The sequence below is a fragment of the Drosophila virilis genome, chromosome 2 (genome assembly GCF_030788295.1).
Source record: "Drosophila virilis strain 15010-1051.87 chromosome 2, Dvir_AGI_RSII-ME, whole genome shotgun sequence".
Classification (NCBI taxonomy): domain Eukaryota; kingdom Metazoa; phylum Arthropoda; class Insecta; order Diptera; family Drosophilidae; genus Drosophila; species Drosophila virilis.
The window spans coordinates 3,841,526-3,865,575 of record NC_091544.1 but is presented as its reverse complement, the minus strand read 5'-3'; the positions used below and the strand labels follow the sequence as shown (position 1 = coordinate 3,865,575).

The 24,050-nt window shown below is 37.3% G+C and overlaps 2 protein-coding genes across 10 annotated transcripts in view; both read left to right on the top strand.

Annotated features, from left to right (window-relative positions):
- Positions 1-11,408, top strand: part of CASK (peripheral plasma membrane protein CASK) — a 41,923-nt gene extending 30,515 nt beyond the window's left edge. For 5 of the 9 annotated variants that reach the window (XM_032438929.2, XM_032438928.2, XM_032438932.2 and 2 more), the window contains 6 exons: positions 7,314-7,367; positions 8,319-8,438; positions 8,498-8,620; positions 8,684-8,791; positions 8,850-9,025; positions 9,096-11,408. In XM_032438929.2, the coding sequence (XP_032294820.1) occupies positions 7,314-7,367; positions 8,319-8,438; positions 8,498-8,620; positions 8,684-8,791; positions 8,850-9,025; positions 9,096-9,275 (761 nt within the window). In that variant the 3' untranslated portion in view covers positions 9,276-11,408. The remainder of the gene's footprint in view (positions 1-7,313; positions 7,368-8,318; positions 8,439-8,497; positions 8,621-8,683; positions 8,792-8,849; positions 9,026-9,095) is intronic. The other 4 variants (XM_032438930.2, XM_002058674.4, XM_070206722.1 and 1 more) reach the window with 1 other exon arrangement.
- A 2,681-nt stretch (positions 11,409-14,089) lies between these two features.
- Positions 14,090-19,732, top strand: tsl (membrane-attack complex domain containing protein torso-like). Its single transcript, XM_002058673.4, has 3 exons — positions 14,090-14,182; positions 17,635-17,922; positions 18,333-19,732. Exons 2-3 carry the CDS (start codon positions 17,671-17,673, stop codon positions 19,182-19,184), a joined length of 1,104 nt encoding a protein of 367 aa, XP_002058709.1. The 5' UTR covers positions 14,090-14,182; positions 17,635-17,670; the 3' UTR covers positions 19,185-19,732.
- Positions 19,733-24,050: the final 4,318 nt, after the last annotated feature.

Here is a 24,050-nt window from a genome sequence, read left to right as displayed (position 1 = left end):
AGTTTCAAAAGTGCCCTAAATTTCGTCAAAATATTACAAATCAACACCAAAAATACATGTTGCTTAAGGGATTATGACACTCTAGAGTCATTCAAGAAATCATAAAGTCACTTAAAAGAAGAAGTTTATAAATTATGTGGATTTACTAAAGAAACGAATATGTTCCTTGTCCAATTTCCAGGCTCTTCAAAAATATATTCTTTAAGGCATCATATTTTGATATATATAGTCAATATATCAAAAATATGTATATAAATTAAATAGTTAATAACAAAATAGCTATGCAAATTACAAAAATGTAGCTGCTTCTATAAAGAATTTATTTTCTAAGGTGCATGTAAAATTTGGACTGAAATTGTTCAACCAATTGATTAAGTCAGCTCGAAAACTAAGTTTTTATCCTTCAATGAGTTATGATTAGGATCCTTAGAGAATCCTTAGGGAACCCAAAAATGATTTTTCTTAAAATTCTAGAGTCTTATAAGCCCTTAAGTGTAAGCAACTTACACGTAGATCGAACACAAATCCTACGTCAAGATATATATAGTGACATATCCATAGTCGCACCCACCCTTTAACATAACTTAGCACATAAGCATAAGCACAATTATAAACATTTCTAATATTGTAAACAAAGAGCCTGGTGATAACATCGACATTGGTCAAGATCAAACTGTCCCCCTTTGGTAGACATAAACAATTCACCCTAAATATCACGCCACTGTCAATGTTCCCATCAGAGTACTATCCCACGCATAATTGCTGACGCAGCTCAAACTTCACTCAATTTTGACTCAAACTCTCTCAAAGCGAAGTTTGCTAAGCGACCGCAACAGTTAGATAAATCAGTTCTTATTCGGGAAGCAAATCTGAATGTACTCAACAAAAGTAGCCGTTAAGTGAAAATAATAAATTGAAATATATTTTTTATAGTAACCTAACGTGTAAAACTTAATTGGCGCAGCCGGTAGGATACGTCGGGAAAAATTAAAGATCGCTAAAGGATAATTAATTCCCAGATCTAACGCACAATCACGACCGAAAGTGTTGTCGGAGTGTAATAAAAATTTTCTCGAATACGTATCCGCACAAGAACCTTCGGGTCACTAGTAGCTTAATAATATTGACCCTTTGGGCAATAAAGCTACTACAGTTAATAACGACTGGCTTTGCATATCGTTTGATCCCTGCAATACGTTATTACTGAGTCTTTTTAAGACACACACACAAAAAAAAAAAAACATTTACACAATAATCCATCACAAACTTTAACTTAAAATAAAAGTGCAAAATCAAAGAACAATAAAGTTCAAACCTACAAACTCAAAACTATTCAAAAAAAAGTGTATTACACCAAGATGACAATGGAATTATCAGAACAACACCTCAACCAGGCCCTTTCACAACTTAGACAGGTGCCAAGCTTTGACGGATCAACGGATCAACTAAACGCCTTCATTAAAAGGATAGATTACATCCTACACCTGTATCCAACCCGAGATGTTAGACAACATAGCATCTTATACGGAGCCATCGAATTGCAAGTCACAGGAGATGCTCAGAGAATATCACAAAGGACAGCAGCCAACACTTGGCAGGAGCTGAGAAACGCATTGATTGAAGAATACAAAGTGCAGACACCATTTGAAGAACTCCTTCGACGCTTATACAACACGAATTACCAAGGAAACGTCCGTAAGTTCATCGAGGAGCTCGAGAATAAATCTTTTGTTATATTAAATAAGTTAGCACTAGAAAATATACCTAGCAATACAACCCTTTATACAAATGCTATGAATAACACAATCAAAGATGTTATTACAAAAAAATTACCAGATAGGCTTTTCATGATGTTAGCCAGACACGACATTACGTCGACACAAAAACTAAAGCAAGTAGCTCAAAGAGAGGGATTATATGAAAATAGCTTTACTGAAAAACCTAAAAATAATAATGTTCAGGGAAATCCAAATAACAATCGTAGGAACATGGGAAATTATCAGCAAAATGCTAACCCAACCACCATTTCAAGTGGTTATTCCAACACAAATCAGAGTTATCACGCACAAAATAAACAGCACAATAAGTCCGAAGACAATCAGAAAGCTCACCACGAGTTCCAACAGAAATTAAGTCAAGGTAGATACCAAAATCCCTTAAACTACCAAAATCAGTCCCATTCACGCTTGAATGCACCAAACCCTCCGACTAAACGTCAAAGAGATAGTAACAGTGGGCAGATGAAAATGGATACATCCGAAAATTTTCATCAGCAAGCCTCGGAACAAACAGAAGAAATCCATTCATAAAATTGATTATGAATGACGAAGTTCTAAAATGTGTCATCGACACAGGTTCAACCATTAATCTAATGAAAACTAACCGCTTAAATTTTCCAGTTTACAACGAAACATTAAAGGTTCACACCATAAATGGTGTTATTGAATTAAAACAAAGTATACGATTAGGAGCAAGCAAAATTTGTCCGAGCAAACAAAAATTCTATATTCACGACTTCTCAGAGCATTATGATGTTCTGATTGGGAGAGAATACCTTGAGGCATGTCAAGCAAAAATAGACTATGCACAAGGATCCGTAACCTTAGGAGAATTTAACTTTTGTTTTAGATATAACGACGAAGAGGTCGAAGAGGACATGACCGCACAAGAGTGCCTTGATCCACCCTCAACAGAGGACAGACCATTTAACTTCGCTATAAATAATGAATTAATAGAAAACAATGAGTTTAGGCTAGAGCACCTAAACTCAGAAGAAAAAGAAAAAATAAAAAAAGTTTTACATGAATTTCGTGATATCCAGTACCATGAAGGTGACAATTTGACTTTCACTAGTACAATTAAACACAAAATTCTAACAAAACATGAGGACCCAATTTACAAGCGTCCATACAAATATCCTCAAATATACGATGAGGAAGTAAATAAACAAATAAGCGATATGATAAAACAAAATATCATACGTAAATCCAAATCCCCTTACTGCTCACCAGTAATAATCGTTCCAAAGAAAAACGATGCATCTGGAAAGCAAAAGTTCCGGTTAGTCATAGATTACCGCAATCTCAATGAACTAACTATTAATGATAAATACCCTATCCCGATCATGGATGAAATATTAGACAAACTTGGAAAATGTCAATATTTCACAACCATTGATCTAGCCAAAGGCTTTCACCAAATCCAAATGGATCCTGGTTCAATACCCAAGACCGCATTTTCGACTAAACATGGCCATTACGAGTACACTCGCATGCCATTTGGTCTTAAGAATGCACCTGCAACGTTCCAACGTTGTATGAACAATCTCTTAGAAGATTTAATTTTTAAGGATTGTCTGGTCTACTTAGACGACATTATTATTTTTTCCACTTCATTGGAGGAACACATTTTGTCGCTACAAAAGGTATTTAAGAAGCTTAGAGAAGCTAACTTAAAACTACAGTTGGATAAATGCGAGTTTATGAGAAAAGAAACTGAATTTCTCGGTCACATCATCACAACTGAGGGTATAAAACCAAATCCCAACAAGATACAAGCAATTGTCAAATTCCCAATTCCAAAAACCCCAAAAGAAATTAAATCATTTCTAGGATTATGTGGTTTCTATAGGAAATTTATACCAAATTTCGCTAATATAGTAAAACCATTAACACTTAAATTAAAAAAGGGAGCAAAAATCAATATAAAAGACAGAGACTACGAACTAGCGTTTGAAAAGCTAAAAGTACTCATAACATCCGACCCAATTTTAATATACCCTAACTTCGAAAAACCATTTTCATTAACTACAGACGCGAGTAATATGGCAATAGGGGCCGTCCTTTCGCAAGAGCATAAGCCTATATGCTATGCAAGTAGAACTCTCAACGAGCATGAGTTAAATTATTCAACGATTGAAAAAGAATTATTAGCAATCGTTTGGGCCACTAAATACTTTAGGTCCTATCTCTTTGGTCGACAATTTCAAATCCTTAGTGATCACAGACCACTCGTCTGGTTAAATAATATGAAAGAACCTAACATGAAATTACAAAGGTGGAAGATCAAGCTAAATGAGTTTGATTTCCAAATTAAATACGTCCCAGGAAAAGAAAATTATGTGGCAGATGCTCTGTCCAGAATTCAATTAAACGAAAACTTCTTAGGCGAAGATACAATTAGCACAAGAGCAACAATACATAGTGCTCAAGAAGACAACAGTAACCATTTACAAATCACAGAAAGACCACTTAATTATTATAATCGACAAATAGAATTTGAAAAAGGAACCGAGAACGAAACAAAAGTTACGAATTACTTTCACAAAACCAACATAAAAATTACGTACAAAGACATGACTAATACGCATGCCAAAGAATTAATAAAAGAATACTTATGCACAAAGAAAAGTGTGCTATACTTCCACAACGAAGCAGATTTTCCAATTTTTCAAGAAGCCTACTTAGAAATAATAAGTCCGAATAATTCAACAAAGGCAATGAAAACTAGTACAAAATTAATAGACCTTCAAACATACGCAGAATTCAAAGAATTAATATTAAAAAAGCACAAAGAATTATTACATCCAGGAATTGAAAAAACTATCAATTGGTTCAAAGAAACCCACTATTTCCCAGATTATCAAAATCTAATTCAAAATCTAATAAATGAATGTGAGATTTGCAACATCGCAAAAACAGAACACAGAGATACAAAATTAACTTTCGAAATAACTCCGGAAATCGCTAATATCCGAGAAAAATATGTAATGGATTTTTACATAGTAGGAGATAAACAATTTTTATCTTGCATTGATATCTATTCAAAATTTGCATCATTAATAGAAATAAAAAGTAGAGACTGGCTAGAAACCAAACGAGCTATATTACAAGTGTTCAACCAAATGGGTAAACCCATCGAAATAAAGGCAGACAAAGACTCAGCTTTTATGTGCACAGCTTTACAATTATGGCTAAAATCAGAAGCAGTAAATATTAATATAACCACTAGTAAAAACGGTATATCCGACGTAGAACGATTTCATAAGACAGTTAACGAAAAACTAAGAATCATTAACAGCGACTCAGACGTCGAAAATAAACTTACAAAATTTGAAACTATACTCTACACGTACAATCATAAAACAAAGCACAAAACGACTAACAGAACACCAGCGGACATATTCATATATGCAGGTACACCAGAGTATGACACTCAAGCTAATAAAGAAAAACTAATAAATAATCTCAACAAAAAACGAACAAATTATGAAATTGACACTAGATACAAACACTCACCGTTAGTTAAATCAAAGACGACAACCCCGTTCAAGAAAACAGGAGAACTAAGACAAATCGACGACAAACATTTTGAGGAAACTAACAGAGGCAGGAAAATAACACATTACAAAACCAAATTCAAAAAGAAAAAGAAGACTAATCAAAGCAAATATAACAATTACAGGTCAACAACAGACAGCGATCAAAACATACAAGCACCAGCTTAAATTAATTATTATAATATTACTATCAATAACTGTAAACTATATAAATGCACAGAGTATTGAAATTAATCCTATCAAAGCCCATAACGGATATCTCATATTTAAAACAGGAACCATAGACATTCCGACAGATTACGAATTCCACTGTTTAACGGTTAATATAACAAAAACCGAAGAAACTTTTAACAATTTAATTGAACAAAGTAAAGAATTCAATAACCTTATACAAATCGAATACCTAGTAGAAAAATTAAACAGAGAAATAAACGGCTTAAAAATAGCCAAACGCAGCAAAAGAGGTTTAGTTAACATAGTAGGAACAGCATATAAATACTTATTAACGAACTAGATCAAGAGAAACAAAAAGGAAAGAAATTAGATATCCTTATATTTAACTTACAACACTTTACAGAATATATAGAAGACATTGAGATGGGAATGCAGCTCACAAGATTAGGAATTTTTAACCCAAAATTACTAAAACATGACTATTTGTTGCATGTTAATTCTGAGAAATTGTTGAATACAAAAACTTCCACTTGGTTTAAATCAGATACAAACGAAATACTTATAATATCCCATATTCCTCGAGAAATAATAAAAAGCCCGGTATTCGAAATAATTCCATACCCGGATGAAAATAATAATATTTTGACAGAAATAGCTCATGAAAAATATTTTACCCAAGATAAAAAAGTTTATAGCAGAGAAACAAAAAAATTAATTAATAATGAATGTTTAACAGGAATTTTAAACCAAATAACATCAGAATGTAGTTATACTAAAATTTTGCAAAATTTTCAAATCAACTACATAGAACCAAATATAATTTTAACTTGGAATTTACCAAAAACTATATTAAACCATAATTGTATAAATAACGAAATAACAATAGAAGGAAACAATATAATAAAAATCTTTAATTGTTCATTGCAAATTAATGAAATTTCAATTTCAAACAATATGTTAGATTATACTCAAAGCATTTACGTAAGCAATGATGTTATAAAATTAGAACCACTTTCGTTTGTACAAACGAAACAAATTATAAATGCACATACAAAATTTAACAATGTATTCCAGATAATTACAATAACCATATTTGTAATCATATTAATAAGTTTAACACTGTATTTGACATATAAGTTCAAAAGCATACCTAAGAAATTAATTATAAAATATAAAAAACCCAAAGTAGAAGAAACACCTACAATAATAGGAGATATACCAATTGTAAAAGAAGAAAATGTTACACTATATCCAAACTTAAACACCTGAGGACAGGCACTTTTCTAATGGTTGGGGGAGTGACATATCCATAGTCGCACCCACCCTTTAACATAACTTAGCACATAAGCATAAGCACAATTATAAACATTTCTAATATTGTAAACAAAGAGCCTGGTGATAACATCGACATTGGTCAAGATCAAACTGTCCCCCTTTGGTAGACATAAACAATTCACCCTAAATATCACGCCACTGTCAATGTTCCCATCAGAGTACTATCCCACGCATAATTGCTGACGCAGCTCAAACTTCACTCAATTTTGACTCAAACTCTCTCAAAGCGAAGTTTGCTAAGCGACCGCAACAGTTAGATAAATCAGTTCTTATTCGGGAAGCAAATCTGAATGTACTCAACAAAAGTAGCCGTTAAGTGAAAATAATAAATTGAAATATATTTTTTATAGTAACCTAACGTGTAAAACTTAATTATATATATGTATATTATAATCAATCTCGTGAAATCGCCAATTACACATTTTATATATATATATATATGTATATGTATAACAATGTTATGCAGGAGAGCCGGGTGCTGGATGTTCCGCTCACGCAGATGGGTGTGATGGATCAGCAGGTAGCTAATACTCATAAGACCCAAATAAATAAAATGACAACTTGCCAACAACCGAAGTTTAAAGTTTTTTCTTGAGTTTTCTATTTACTCAAATATCGTTCATCACCAAACGTAGCAAAGCAAAGCTCATTTCAAACGGCACTTCAACACCCAAAACTCTAGAAAAGTACCAACATGTCATCCAAAACATAAAGTATAATCGGACACCGATTACTGAATACCCTTGCAGAGCTTTCGGATTGGCTAAAGATTGTAATAATATGGGTTTTTTCTAGTGAAAAGATCAAATTTAAAAATCTTTTAAATTAAAAATAATAATTACAATTGTATTGCTTGATACTAAATACAGAAATCTTTATGTTATAAGAGTTCCTGATTTTGTAAGGCAGCTTAATACATTTCCGATCGGGTTTTTAATAATATTTATAAATTTATTACTTAGACCACATTATGGAGGATTCATTATACCCTTATTTACAAATATCTCAAGCAATTTACATTTAATTTATTATTATTATTTATGACTATTTCTCTCTGCAAGCGTATCAACCGCAATTAACCAAACGCAAAACTGATTATCACCTGTTCAATGCCATTAATTAAAATGTTATCAAGCAGTACAGACATTATATGAACATCATGCATATATTTAAAAGTAGGCGCGCTTTAATATTAATAAACAGCAGCTTATATGTAGATCCATTATCATCCGCTTCGAATTGAAACAGTGCATGCTAAATCATTGGTGTTTCTGAACAATTGTCGGATAAGTACATACTTTGTACAATTGTATAAAGTAGGGATAAGAATCAAATTAAGGACTTATTAACTCGCCATGTGAAGCTTTTTTGCATTTACTTAATTACAGCATGCAATGCATGTTTTTTCAATTAATTGAATGTTAAACAGAGCCAATAGATTTAAAACATATCACTCGTATGTAACCCACAGTAAACTGTTCCATCTTTGGGCGTAAGAAGAAGCAATGTCGGGACAAATATTTGGCAAAACATAATGCCATATTCGATACGCTTGATGTGGTCACATACGAAGAGGTTGTCAAAGTGCCAGGTAATATTTAATTAACCAACTAAAAAGCTAGATAATAATATGTTGTCCCTTGTACTTAGTGGGTGATCCGAACTTTCAGAGGAAGACATTGGTGCTATTAGGCGCACATGGCGTGGGCAGGCGGCATATTAAGAATACTTTAATATCAAAGTATCCCGATAAGTACGCCTATCCCATACCACGTAAGTTAAACTAATTAAACAGATTAAGAGCAAATAATTAATACAAACTTGTTTTATGAACAGATACAACGAGACCTGCTAAGCCCGAGGAGGAGAACGGACGCAGCTATTACTTTGTTTCACATGACGAAATGATGGCCGATATTGGTGCCAATGAGTATTTGGAATATGGTGAGCATATGAAACTAGTTGCCTATAGTTTGCATTCAAACAAAATGTTTATGAATAGGAACCCATGAGGACGCCATGTATGGCACCAAGCTGGACACGATTCGACGCATACATACCGAGGGTAAAATGGCTATACTAGATGTGGAGCCGCAGGCACTTAAAATACTGCGCACAGCTGAATTTACGCCCTATGTGGTGTTTATAGCGGCGCCATCGCTGCAGAATATTGCGGATGTAAGGCTCGAGTGTCGCAAGAGTTTTTAATTAAGCATTTGTAATTGAAAATTTGTATTTTGAAATGCAGTACGATGGCAGCTTGGAGCGTCTGGCCAAGGAATCGGATATGCTGCGTCAACTGTATGGACATTTCTTTGACTTGACCATTGTGAACAACGATATAAGCGAGACGATTGCCACGCTGGAATCGGCCATTGAGCGTGTGCACACCACACCACAATGGGTGCCCGTCTCTTGGCTCTACTGACAAGACAGTGAGCTGGAATGCCCCGACTGTCTCGATGGCTGCGATTGCGAGTGGGATGCATACACAAAGGCGTCCAATGTGGCGCTATACTGAGTACACATACACACACCATTAAAGTATTAACAAGGCACAAATACAACACAGCAAACAAGCATCTACAAGAAACATACACACGCAGTCAAATTGGAGCGCATGGCGCCCATTTATTTACATAAAAACAAAACACACACACACATACATCTATAGAGAATGGGTATTATGGGAATTGCAGTCGCAACGCAAAGACAATTTGTAAAGCTTAAAAATACTTATTTAAATTTGAGTTTCTGTTTTATTGTTTATATTTGATGTTTTTTTAGTCAACATAAGTTAAATATTAATTGTATTTGCCATTCCAGCAAGCTGCGCACTGCGGCCTGTTAATTGTTTGTGTTATTGTTTTATTTAATATTGCTCTTAGTATTCTTTTGCCAGACAGCATTAATCGCTTATGTAATTCCTTGCACTTGTTAGTGGTTAAGTTAAGTTGAACAGATAACAACAGAAGCACTCCAGCAACAAAATACAAAATTTAAAAGTTATACAATTTTTTGTTTTGTTTGCAACTTAATTAAAAGTCTTTTGAGAAGCGAGCGTGAAACGAGTTAGTAAATTATAGCGAACTACGTAATTAAATTTAACTAACATAGAACAAAATGAAAAGCATGAAGAGTCATAACGAGCAACTGCAACAATATGAGTATAAAATATAGTATGATGTGAGCAATTTCAAGTGTTTCAAACAAATTAAAAACAATTAAATACACATTGCAAAACAAAAAACAAAAACAAAAAAAAAATTAAAAACAAAATAAAATACAAACATTTAAAAAATATATTGTGCACGGTTTTAAATGCAATAAAGAAAATACATCATGCAAATGATTTACACGTACATACACAAAGTAAAACTGCGAAAATGTCAAAGCATTTGCGAATAAATTGTTGAAGTTGAATTAATTTAATTAAGAATTTAAAAGGAAATGCAATCAAACAAAATAAGCGTAATTTATTTGCCGCAGCGTTAACATTATAAACGACACTTAATTAAAGAAAGGCAAATAAAAACATAGAGTGAGCACAAAAATGAACACACACACACACACACACACACACACACACTTACTAACATCAACAATAAAGTAAAAGTAAAAGTAAAATAAAACGAAAACAAATGGTAAAATTAAATACCCTTTGAACCACTATTTAGTAAAGAGTAAATAATGTGTGCATGTCAACGCACCAAACACATAGACAAACAGACACTCGTATAAATAAAAAAAAAATATACACATATATTTTTGAGCAACTCAAACTCAGGTTGGATACATTGAAAATCAGACATGTTGAATAAGATTAATATAGCGAGCGCTTCCTTTTAACCCACAGCCAATAAGCCAGAACAGACAGCTAAATCTAGTGAACCAACACAATGAGCCCACAATCCAAAAAAAATATAAAACAAAACAAAACTTAATAAAAAAAATCAAGAACTACAAAAAAAAAAAAAAAAAGAACCACCCAATAGCGTCGCAGATTTAAGTTTTTAATGCTTTGTATTGTGTATACAAAAGATTGTGTAGAAAAACTATGAAAACAAATTGAGGCAGCAGCAAAGGAGCTCATCAGTTTTACAGGTTTGCTAAAGGCACCTGCTTTTATATAGTGGAAAATACTTGCTAGTTTTGATTATTTACATAAATGTATGTCTGATCTTTTTTTTTTCAAATAATTCTGTAATCTAAAAGACAAACAAATGAAGTGTAGATAAACCAAGACTTCTGTGTACGCTGTTAGAGCCAAATTGCATGTGCAAACTTATGCATGAAAGCAGAGTCTGGAAATTATCTGAAGATTGTGCACAACTGAAACAATCATAAAAAGCTCATAATGTCACTTAAATATATGCAAAAGTAGATTGAATGCCATGCGTCTCAGGGTAACCTGCAGCTGGATTTCTAAGCTACGTGGAACACTCTTACTTTAGGCCAACATAAAAGCGCCAAACACAAACAGAACAACATATTGGACAAGAAAAACGCGAACACGTAATTCTTCTAGAATAAAACCACAAAAAAAAAAAAAAAAAAACAATTACGAAAAATCGATGAAAAACATTTAAATTTATAATCATAAAGCACTTTTGGCGGCAGTCAGCAACCAATTAAACCCAATTTGATTCCCAACCCAATTGAGCCGAAGCTTATTTTGAGTACCACTAGCCTCCATCCAATCCACACAATAGTTAACATGAAGTTACCCACAACAACTACATGAACAATTCTATGGTTTCAAGATGGTTGAACAATTTACGCATATACCACATACTATATAGTATGCACAGTGCTTGTCTATCAATTTTACGTTCCGAGCGTTACAGCTGACGACAGGCAGGCAGGCAGGCAGGAAAGAGAGCAGGCAATGTAAATCATAGATGTATTCCCAAAGACAAAGAAGAACCTACCCAAGAACAAGAACTAAAATACCTACTACCCACGACAAACGCAGCCGAGTGGCCAAATTAACTAAGTAGTAACATATACCTAAAAATCTAGAAAGTGTATGTATTGTATGTAACATATATTTTGCAGCCCCCAGTTGGCTGGGTGTATCACAACACCAATGCTCAAAAATCAAAATCTTATATTTTACGATAATTGCGTAATACGTGTGAATGTATGATGTTAGAAAAAGGGGGCCCCTTCCGGCTAAATATGTATAATTGTCATTATTACTTATTATTATTTTTGTTTTTGGTTTTGTTTTTGTTTTTTGTTTTCATAGCAAATGCGAGCAAATTGTAGCGATTATATTAAGAATAATTTCACATTAAATTTAAGTAAAAATTTATTGTTGATATTAAATAAATTAAAACCAAAACAAACAACTCGAGCGGATTAGAATTTTTCTCTAATTTCCTGAGTTGGCTAACAAATGGCAATGAAAGGATAATGATGTATTCATAAGGATAATACTGATACTTATGATCCACAATGTCAATACAAAAAAAAAAAAAAAAAAACAAAAAAAGAAGAAAAGAAAACAGAAATTGACTATATTTGAGCTATTTGAGTGAATTGTTATTAAAATATAAATGGAATAAGATCGATATGTGCAAATAATTGAGACGTTAGTAAAAATCATTTAAAATTGAATGATGAAAATGACATTATATATACACATAGTTTAAACATGGGATTAATAATAAATACAAATTGAAACGAAAACGGAATGCAAAATTGAAAATTAATAAAAACCGAACAGCAAATAAATCAAGACCGAATTTTCAATACATCTCGAGCTGAACCTAAAATGAAATAAACGCAATTTATCTGAAGGTACGCATATGGCATATAATTACATTGAGGCGAAAGAGAAACACATTGAATATGTACTTCAACCAGTTTTAGCACCGATTTACTCGGAAACGGCTACATCAAGCAACAAGTACACCCGTTCTTTCTTAGAGGTTGACCTGCGGAATTCAACGAAATGCACCGAAGATCGTGACAACTTAAATCCGGTCGTCGCTGGAGTTTCTAATTGAAACATTTTGTATAATAAAAAAGACTAAACTTCAAATATCGTCGACAGCTCTAAATTTGACCCAAATTTCGGTGCATATTTTTCAAGGTAATGCGAATTTGATACTTTCGTTTTTTTTTCGGATCTTGTTTTTTTTTTTGGGCGGAGTGTGTTGACCGGCAACGCGACTGTCAAAAGGTTTTTAATTTCAGCAATTGCTCCACAATTCTATTGAAGTATTGCGCAAGTTTTAGCTAAATTGCAATCATTTCAATTTGCTATACGACAATTTGTTCGTCCCATGCGACACGGGCTACGGCCCAGGTCGCGCTTCCCAGTTCCCAGTTCCCAGTGCCCAGGTCTCGGGCCTTTTAGTATGCCAATGTGGAAGCGTCAGACGTGCTGGGAAATATTAATAAGCGGAAAAGCTGTGGGGGAGCTCACACATGCACCAACACAACATAGACAACAAAAGACATTTAGACATTTGTGTCATGTGCTATTACCGTTGTTGCGCCCCACTGTGCGTGTGTGTGTGTGCGTGTGTGTGTGTGTGTTGTGGGCGTGACAGTGGCAGGCAGGCGACCAGAACATCTGCCCGTCAGTCATTGAACTGCGTCTGCAGCACAGTGGGCAGAAATACCTTCAAAATTATAGTGCAAATAAAATTCAAATTTAATTAATTGCTCTGCTTTGATCTTAGATCAATAGATTTTGTTCATTTTAGTTAAAACAAATCAAATTGCGCTACTTATTTTTGAACATTTTTACCATGTGTCAGGGAATATCTTTTTATACTTTGAAAAAGCATCTCTAGATAAAAAAATAACAGTGTTTATTTTTTAACAAAGTACAAAAAAAAAACAATAGGATTTTTAAAATAAATTTTAGAAGAATAATAATTGCTTGCATTTGGCTACTTGAGTTTAGGATATTTACTATTCTGGTTGGAATATGGAATTACTAATGCGAAAGTAATTAATATTTTTTATATGAAATTATATATTATATATATGTGACCTAAAACGAGATTAAGGTTTTAGTAAATTGTAGTAAAATATATAATTACTGTCAATTTATCGCATGGACCAGTTTTCATTCATTTTCTCTCTCTTCGCTTGGATGTTTGCGGCAGCTGTGCATTCAGCTAAATTCAACCGATCGCAAGCGATTGTAGACCACTGTGCGCTGGAGCGTCGCCGCTCAGCTTATTCTCTCAAGCGATCGAGTTTTGGTAGCTGGTCGCTGGTCGCTGGGCAGACCGGCAGCCAGTTTCAGTTTAGCTTCGAGTCTGCGCGGTTGAAGTTGTGTCCGTTGGCACGGCTCGTTTTCGAGGTGTACTCGTAAGTGCTTAGAGAATCGACAACGACGTCAGATTCCGGCTTTTTAAGTGCAATTGGAAGGCACGTGTATGTGTGTGTGTGTGTGTGTGTTGGTGTGTGTCTGAGTGTGCTTCTGTTGTGTGTTTGTGTGGGCAGCCGGAATTTCAGTGTGCTATTGCTGAAACCTCAAAACAAAAAAAAAAAAACAAAAAACAGTGCGCGCAAATGTAACGGCAATAACTATCAAAATTAATTCTATTTAAAATTAATTGTTATTTGTCTGTAAAGTCAGGCGCTGGCTTATCAAATTCCGCAAAGGTCAATGGCGGCGCCTTTTAGCCATGCTTCATCTGTATCTGTTGCGTCGCCTTCAGAATTATGTTCTCCGCCGGGCTTGACCTTTAACATCAGTTGTATTTATGTACAGAATATATATATATATATATATATATATATGTACATTTAATGATGCTAAACGTGCCTTGTGCATTGGCCCCTGGTGTCAGTTAGCCGCGCGATAAGGCAAACCAGTGGCAAACAAGTCGCCGTTGTCGTCGCTCAATCGGTTTTTAGTACCAAGACTAAGTCTAAGCTCCTCTGAGTGCGTGTCAAAAAGCTTATCGAAATCCGTAAGTGTGTGTGTGTATAGATGCTTCTGCTGCCTAATGTTGCTTCGTGAATTCTCGTGTGCAGTCAAAAAAAAATAAAAAAAATAAAACGAAATGAACAGAATTAAAAAACTTTTAATGTGAGCTCAGCTTATGCTAAATGTTGCTCAAGGAAAATGTATATACAAAAAGTATTAACTGCAGACCTTATGCGTGCCCTTCGTGCGACGAAGCGCGTCACCCTCCTCCCGCCCCCCTCGCGACCTGGCCACAAAAGAGCGCATAAAGAATCTCCAATTGGCTGACGGACTGACTCGCTGCCTGATGTCTCTGTCCCGCCGATCTGGTTAGCTGTAGTCAAACTGTAGTCGGACGCAACCGTCAACAACTTGCGCGCGTATTGAATTTTTGATTTTGGATTAATTTGCACCGTCTCCGTCTCCGTCTCCGTCTCCGTCTCCATGCCTAACTCCAACTCCGTCGGGTGTCCGCGTCTCTTGGCTTTCGGTTTCGGTTTGGGTTTTTGGTCATTTTGCACAAGGTTATGCGTATGCTGCTTTTGTATGCCCCGCGTAGCATACCCAAAATATCATTATATCATAAATACACGAGAGCATGCCGCCAATGCGTATTGTCCGAGGGATGACTTTTAAGCTGTTCACAATTGTCAATAAGTGTCAGTTATCAATAAGGCGGCGACAAGTTGCCAGCTTATGTCAGCATTAGGGGTAGTCAGGCATAGTTGGATCGCCGCAATACGCATTTCTGTGGGTTGTTGTTAGTTAGCACACACATTACCACAGGCCTTAGCAGTTTGTGGCTGTATTTTTAATTTATTAGTCAGAAATTAGCAACAAATGTGTATCGTTAAAACCAGTTCAAGTTCTATTAGCATAAGGCATAGTCGCAAAAATTCAGACTAAATTTGCTGTTAATTCATTTTTTTGTAATGGAAATTTGTTGACCAAATGTCCAGAAAGCACTCAGAACTTTATTGCGATTCGCATTAGCCATTAGCCTGCCATTATGTGGAGTATCACGAAAGTAAATGGAGCATAAGATATGCATACAGTAGAACTTGTTCTTGCTTGGTTTACTTTCGTTGCAAAATCTGAATTAATGACAATAAATGAACAAAAGTAGGTATCATTAAAAGCAGCTCATGTCGTTCTTATGTATTACAATGACAAGCATACACAATGACAATACGATTAAATGTAATTAAATGGAACATTTATTTTTCTCGTCAGTTGAAATAATTATAGTTTTATCCATAGAGATGCCCTCGAGGGCAGGCTTCATAGACTGAGTATTATTTTTGTTGCCATATTATTGCCAATGCATTGCTCGATCGGTGATGATCCGTGTTAAAATGTTTAATGTACCATTATTACTACTCGATGGGTAACTCTTACGGAACATTTATTTTTTCCTAAGCTAAAATAATTATAGTTTTAGCTATAGAGATGTCCTCGAGGGCACAGTACTAAACATAGTATTACTTTTGTTGTCATACTATTGTCAATGCATTGCTCGATCGGTCATGATCAATAGTAAAATATTTGATTATACATAAGTAATACTTGATGGGTAACTTTATGGAACATTTATTTTCTTTGCCATTATAGTTTTATTGGTAGAGATGCCAACGAGGGAATGTCATATATAATATTAAATTAATGCATTGTCGAACGATGATGATCCGTTTTACCATTAATACTACTCGATGGGTAACTCTTGGGCAACAAGTACAGCAAATCTGTTGCGTTTGTTTACCGAACTGCTGATCGATTCAAGTAGTCCACACAAAGTATGTCTGTCATTCAGGTGAGGTGCATGTTTTGGCGCCTTTCACAGTTTGCAAGAGGCTGTGCTTAAGTTAGGGCATCGTCATGTGTCGACTTCGTCGACTTTTTTGTCGCCTACATTTTATGGTTCGCTGCCAAAGCTCAAATTTTGACCGTCACCATTGTCGGTTGTTTGGCAAATGTTGCGCTTCAGCGCACAGTCGAGCGACAGAGGCAGCGGCAGGTGTGAGTCATTTGAACATGGCTAACACCCGACACCCGAGTGTATTATGGCTAACCTTTTTATTTTGACCGGTTCAACACGTCTGCTGCGGTCGTTTCAGTTATTGCTGCTGCTGCTGCTGCTGCTGCTGGCTGGCAGCTATTGATAACGACTGCAATTCTAAGCAGTATTTGACGAGTTTGCGCAACTAGTTGCAATGTGGTTGGCAGTTGTCGTTTCGCCTCGGCTTAGTTGTGCCAGTTTATTGATATTGTTGTTGTTGCTTCTGTGGCTTCCTCGTCCCAGTCAAGAGATCGGTAAACACACACACACACACACAACCGGTTTAAAGTGGCGCGCCAAACTGTTATAAAAGTGTACGAGCCATACAAAAAACCATCTTGAGGAAATAATTTGCATACGAGAGACAACAACGACGACAACGACAACAACACGGTCACAAGCACGATCTGTGCCTGATCCAATTTGGATGTGTCTATGTCTTTGGGTATTCGCTGGCTAATTGCAGCCGCTGTCAGTTAAGTGGCTCATCTCGTTGCAGGCCTCACCTTGCCGCGGTTCAAGTTCAGCTCTGCCACCGGTTCACGGTCAATTAGAGCTCGCACCTCAAAAGGTAGATCTGCCGCTGCCCCTGCCCCTGCCCCTGCCCTCCTCTCCGCTACGACCAATGTCAGTCTGCATAAATTATCGCTAGCTCATATATACATATTTTAGTAGAAAAACAAATAATAAATATAAACGACTAGGCAAGCTAGTCAACGTATACGTAAGTAGTTAAGTTGTCTGAGAAAAATGCTTACCTGTGCCTTCCTCTGCCTTCCTCTTTATTTGCAGCCCCCCCGTTGCATGCCGAGCAACAACAGCTGAGCGATGAGCCCGAGCCCGAGCCCGAGCCTGAGCCTGAGCCCGCGGCAGGGCCTCTTCTGGCTGTGGCTGTTGACACTGGCGCTCCTGGTGCTGGCGGCCAGCGGCAGTCGCGAGTCCCAGCTGCGCATTGGCAAAGCCATCAACTTGTTTCTACGATACGGCTATCTGGGCATATCGATGCGCGTGATACCCTTCAACGACAGTGCCGAAAGCGAGCGCTGGATATTCAAGGAGCCAACGCGAAATATATATAAGGTACATTATCGAAAATACTTTTAATACTCGAGCCAAAGCATAATTACCTCAGACTCAGGCACATGCATTATTCATGTGATTCGAATAATAATTAAATATTTTGCTTACCAATAGTTTGTTGGCTCGTCTTATAATTTAAAGACGTCACACCTCACACCGATCATTAAACGGTTTCTAAGATTAGAGAAGCCGAACAATAAAAAAAATGTATACTTAATTGCCGTGGCAAGAAAACGCAAGAAACAAAACAAAGTTGATTTAAATAAGCATTTTAAAGCCAATTCATTGGCATTTCCGGAGTTGAAGATCGATTAACAGTTTTAAAATGATATTTGCATTTACTTTTGAGAATTCTTATTGATTTTACATAAATAATATAAATTTATGCATATATCTCTGTGGCCTTCCAGAACATGAGTCAATTGTCGGAGAGCCATGAGGACACAACGCCCGGCATTTTCCATGGCGATTTCCATATGGAGTTTTGTGAGAATCGCCGCCAACTGTTTCAGGCGTATTTCCGTGACTTTACCATCGAGCGTTTGGACAAGCCGTGGGAGGCTTTCACGGGCGGCTGGTTTGCGGATAATGCGGCCAAGAAGCTGGGCATCAACACCTCCTTCATACAGGGCGACTACTCCTATGTGCTGGTGCGGGTGGTGCGCTTCCGTGAGACGGGCAAACTGAATGCCGAGATCCCGATCGATCAGCCGCTGGAGGCGGAAGTGCGTGCACGTGTCCAGCAGCTGGAGGTGGGCAATATAACGTCGGCCATGCGTTTTATGGAATCTTTTGGCACGCACTATGTGAACTCCTATACGACGGGTAATTCGCTTTACCAGGTGTTCGTGTACAGTCGCAAGAACTACAAAATGATCAAGGAGCGCATCAAGAGCAAGGGCCTCAACGGCCTCTCCAAGCTCGATCTGTACAACTATTTTGCGCCGTGGTTTGCCGAGCATCTGGGCCAAATACGCTCGGCCAGCGCCAATGCCACCGTGGAGCGCTGGGCCCGTCGCAAACTGCAATACGAGTACTATGTGGTCAAGTACGTGACCCTGCTCAAGTTGCATGGGAACAGCACGCTGCTCAGGTCGCTGGACAGTCTGCTGGGCAACGATGCCATCTTGCAGCTGGACCTAAAGGCACTTAATGTTGTGTTCAGGGATCATCCGCAAAAGGAGAGCTGGTTCCACGAAGTGCTCGACAACAACATGAAACTGTGGGAGCTCAACATGCCACTCAATCATCCGAGTCGATAGGCCGGATTGGGCATTGGACCGGACCAACAATAGGTTACTTTCAAGTTCCTAAATGCAAGTTGTGCAAACTGGCGCGCTTCCAGCTGCTATCCATAGGTAGCATATATATCTATATATATATATATATATATACATATATATATCTACTCGTGGTAGTTGAGTAGTTGTAGTTTAGTTCTCTAGTGCGTAATTACTGTTCTGCCTGTGATAGCTTTTAGATAGTTTAATTAAACCTATGTAACTATGTATTTTGCATGTGAACTTTAGCATAGTTCCGAATAATAATTACTTGCATTTATGCAGTAAACATTTGTAATATGAAAGACAGCCTATTCTTTTCATTAACTGGGTATAAAACCAAGTTATCAACAAAAACTTAGCTTAATAATTAATCACAATAATACGACAATTTCTGAGCAAAAAACACGACGGCACGTTTCAAATGATGCGACTCTTCTCCAGATACATATATATAAAAAAGAATGTAACGACGTTGGAAAACGCACAAAATTAAGCAACATATTCTATTAAAGATTTTCATGAAATTATATATACTGCTCTCAATAATCGGCCTTTGCTTAGTTCATCTGCAGAGGGTATCTACATTCTATACAAAACTTATTTAAACAAAAAATATGTTTAATTAAAATGAATCGTCAAAATATAATTCCGACCAGTGCATCTCAAAAACTGCTTGAGCAAGCAGTTTGAGTGCGACTGTTAAATAATTTAATTGCTTAAAACTCCGTTTCACAGTTTGAATATTTTGTGCAATTCGGTTCACATCTGTAGTTTGATGGTCACTGTTTCGCTGCACCAGAAAGTGTTCCCAATTGTATCAACGAGAAGCATGGGAACAGTTACAAGAATAGTTTGTTTTCAAACCAAACACAGTGGTCATCAAGCTGTGCAGCTGGTGTGTGTCTTTGCTAGCTGAGTCTCCGCTTAAATTTCTTGGCTAAAAACTGGGGCATAGCGACATACCTCCGCAAATGTCGTTTCAAAACGACATAATCTCGCCATCAACGCGATCAACGGCGGATATATGTCGTTTCAAAACGACATAATCTCCCCATCAACGCGATCAACGGCGGAGGTATGTCGTTTCAAAACGACATAATCTCCCCATCAACGCGATCAACGGCGGATATATGTCGTTTCAAAACGACATAATTAGTAAGGATCAACGGAATGTCGTTTTCAAACGACGTATCTCCGCGGCGGAGCTATGTTCTTCTCGCCATCGCGCCATTATATCTCCGCCATATCTCCGCCGTTAAGTAATTTAACTAATTATGTGGTCAAGCTGTGCAGCTGGTGTGTGTCTTTGCTAGCTGAGTCTCGGCTTAACTTTTTTGGCTAAAAACTGGGGCATAGCGACATAGCTCTGCAAACATATATATAAATCTCCGCGGAGGTATGTCGTTTCAAAACGACATAATCTCGCCATTAACGCGATCAACGGCGGATATATGTCGTTTCAAAACGACATAATCTCCCCATCAACGCGATCAACGGCGGATATATGTCGTTTCAAAACGACATAATCTCCCCATCAACGCGATCAACGGCGGATATATGTCGTTTCAAAACGACATAATTAGTCAGGATCAACGTAATGTCGTTTTCAAACGACGTATCTCCGCGGCGGAGCTATGTTCTTCTCACCGTCGCGCCATGATATCTCCGTCATATCTCCGGCGTTAACTAATAGAAGCTCTTATGTTCTTCTCGCCATCGCGCCATGATATCTCCGTCATATATCCGCTGTTAACTAATAGAAGTAATTGTGTCGTTTTGAAACGACATACATCCGCGCGGAGATATATCGTTTATGGAGCCGCGGAGATATCTCATTACCCCAAGTTTATTGATTTTAGTTAGTTTAATGCAGAACCGAAATATCAGTTAATTTAATTAGATTCTCTTTAAAAAAATATATAAAAAATTTTCCACAATATGCATACATATTTAATATGTATTGAAACATAATTAATAATATAAATATTTGATTTTTGTTGGCTTCTTTATAGTCCGAAAATTAACACAATAAACGCTTGTTCTAGTCCGAGTGTAGTTCTAATTGGGGTAACTGCGAATAGATGCATTATGAGCTTGAAATTCTAGACTCCATTTTGGCAAAGCCGGCCGGATATAAGTTAGCCAATACAGTTATCAGTTATCAAGGGCTGCAGAGCAGCAGTTGGCAACGGGCTGACAGACAAACTTCGGACAGGCAAGCAAAGGCAATCAGTCAGCTGGCTACGCATGTGAATATGATGATGTTTGGGATGGGGAATGGGCAGGGGAGTGGGAATGGAGATGGGATTGAGGATGGGGATGGGGATGCCATTGCTGCGACGTCGACTACGCTGTTGATAAACTCATCCATCTCCAATCCACTTACGAGCGCAAATATTTACACAATTTACTCGAAAACGGAGGTATGAGCATATAATATTTCCAAAAACGATGGCAAACACACAGACACACACACTCGCACAGTCGCACACTCGCACACACACGCACAGAGATACGCACACATAAAGAGAAACTACGGCCGAATGTTTGGCAGTTAGGCATAGCACAACAGCAACAAACCTCATCATTAGACAGACACATTTCGGGCATTGCAAATCAATGATGATGATTCGGCGGATGGAGAGGCGCATAGTTCGGCGCATGCATGAAATCACAGGCCTTCCTGCTCCTGCATAGCAAATGGTCTAAATAAGTGTGCCTGTGTGTGTGTGTGTGTGTATGTGTGTGTGTGTGTGTGCATGTAAAGTTCTAAAACTGAGCGAGCGGCAAGCAAATCAACTATGTACATAATACATACAAAGTATGTGGGAATCGTTATTGGGCATGGGCTGTGGAATATGATGCACCCCCCTCACAGCAGCCAGGCATGCATACTTACCATATATAAGCACAGATCGGAGGCAGCTTAAATATAATGGCTGCCAGCCAGCATTTGTGTCTGCGTTTCAATCAAACTGGTCAGCCAAATGATACTCAACCAAATTGAAAATTGGCCATTGGCTTGGGGTGTGGGTCTCGGTTTTAGTAGTATTGGAATTGGCGTCCGGCGTGTGCTGGGCTTGATTGGTGGTCAATGCCCAACATCAATAATAATTTCATAAATGTAATGTGAGGGAGGGGAAGGGGGAGGGGGAGGGTGAGGGGCGGTGACTCGAACGGAGTCACTTTGATTGAGCTCTTAATTGCACTGCATTGTTAAGCCTCAAGTTCTGGCTTAACTTCTCATACTCATTTCAGATTTTTCATTAATTTATGTGAAATATCTCTTGTTTCAAAAGCGACGAATGTTCCAATCTAACATCTTATTTCAGATTAATAATAGGAAATGCTTTGATTTGACTTTTGATTTGTTGATTTCTCTTTCAAATTTGAAATCTAGTTTAGCGACTGCATTACAGCTAATATAAAAGTTTGTCACGTATTTCCATTATATGAGATATCAGTTTTTTGCCTGTTGACTTAAGAGTCCATGATTTAGTGGCTTACCAATAGATTTAGCGTATCTGGCGCGTATTAAATGTATCTTTATGATATTCTCTAAGTTTTTGAGTTTTCTAGAATGTGTAAGGGACTCAATTGTTGGTATATACTCCTTCTTTTAGCTACGGTCTTGGGTTATGTTGACATTCACACACATTCGGAGAGAGGTTAAGATAAAGAGCACGATTGCCACAGTTTGGGGCTAAGGGATCGTCTCTCAGTTTCAAAGCTTTCGTCTTGCAAATTTGCATAGGTCCGTCTTTCTGTTGCAGGCAGTGGACTACTATATTATATGGCTGCCATGGGAACGATCATTGAAAAGTAGGCTCTTGCGTTTTATTATTTTTTATTTATTTTCTTCCCTATGCTTCTTATAAATACAGAATATAGAAAGTGATGGATCTACTGGAAGGCTGTTTTTTCCAAACATATAACTACGTTCCGAACATTTCGCGGATGTGACTTTATTACTAGATGTTATAATAATGCTTGTTTGGCTTACTCTCATAGTTTTAGAGTTTATTTAAGAAGCAGAAGTTAATCCTTGGTTCCTACGCAGGTAAAGGATCTCATATATCTGTTCACTTCCGACATCAACAATATGATAATATGCTGGTCTGTAAGCCATGCTTGGAAAACTATTACAAGGTAAATGTTTTGTCAAAGAGTCAAGCCAAAACCAAAACACAGAACAGCACAGATTAAGGCTGGAGAAATTGAAAATTGGGAAAATCCTGCACACAAGCCGAAAAACACGTTGAAAAGTCAAAAGTCCGGCTTACGCTTAAGCGCAATTAGCGTTAATTGCGCCGGGCCACAGGAACAACAAGATGAAGGACAACAACGCCAACAATAAGCATTATGGCAAAAGCAAAAGCAAAAGCAAAAGCAGAAACAACAACAGATTCCCACAGTCAACAACTGAGTTGCATGAGGCCACATCCACATCCTGGCAGAAGCCAGGACCTGCCGCTGTTGCCGCTGCACACACGCAACATTGCGGCCACTTGAAGTTTAATTTAATTTTTTCTTGCGGCTGCCGTCGCAGCGTCGCTTGATTCAAGTGCCAGCACCCAGGGATTGGCTGTTCATTGGCGGGTCATTCGGTGGGTGGTCGGGTGGTTGTGTGGTTATAGTTAACAACGACATCAACATTATCATCATCATCATCATCATCATCGACATCGACATCGACAACGGCAACAGCAACGGCAGCCACATCGAAGACGACATCGGAGCGCCATCGCAATCGCAATCGACGTTCGTCAAGCTCGTGTCGCAACTTGCGATGATTGATGGTGCGTAATTTGGAAAATTAGAAGCACATGAAAGGACAGGCAGGCA

Coding starts and splice junctions, on each gene's coding strand:
- tsl (XM_002058673.4), top strand. CDS start 17,671: ATGAGCCCGAGCCCGAGCCCGAGCCTGAGCCTGAGCCCGCGGCAGGGC. Junction 17,923..18,332: donor CAACGCGAAATATATATAAG/GTACATTATCGA, acceptor GTGGCCTTCCAG/AACATGAGTCAATTGTCGGA.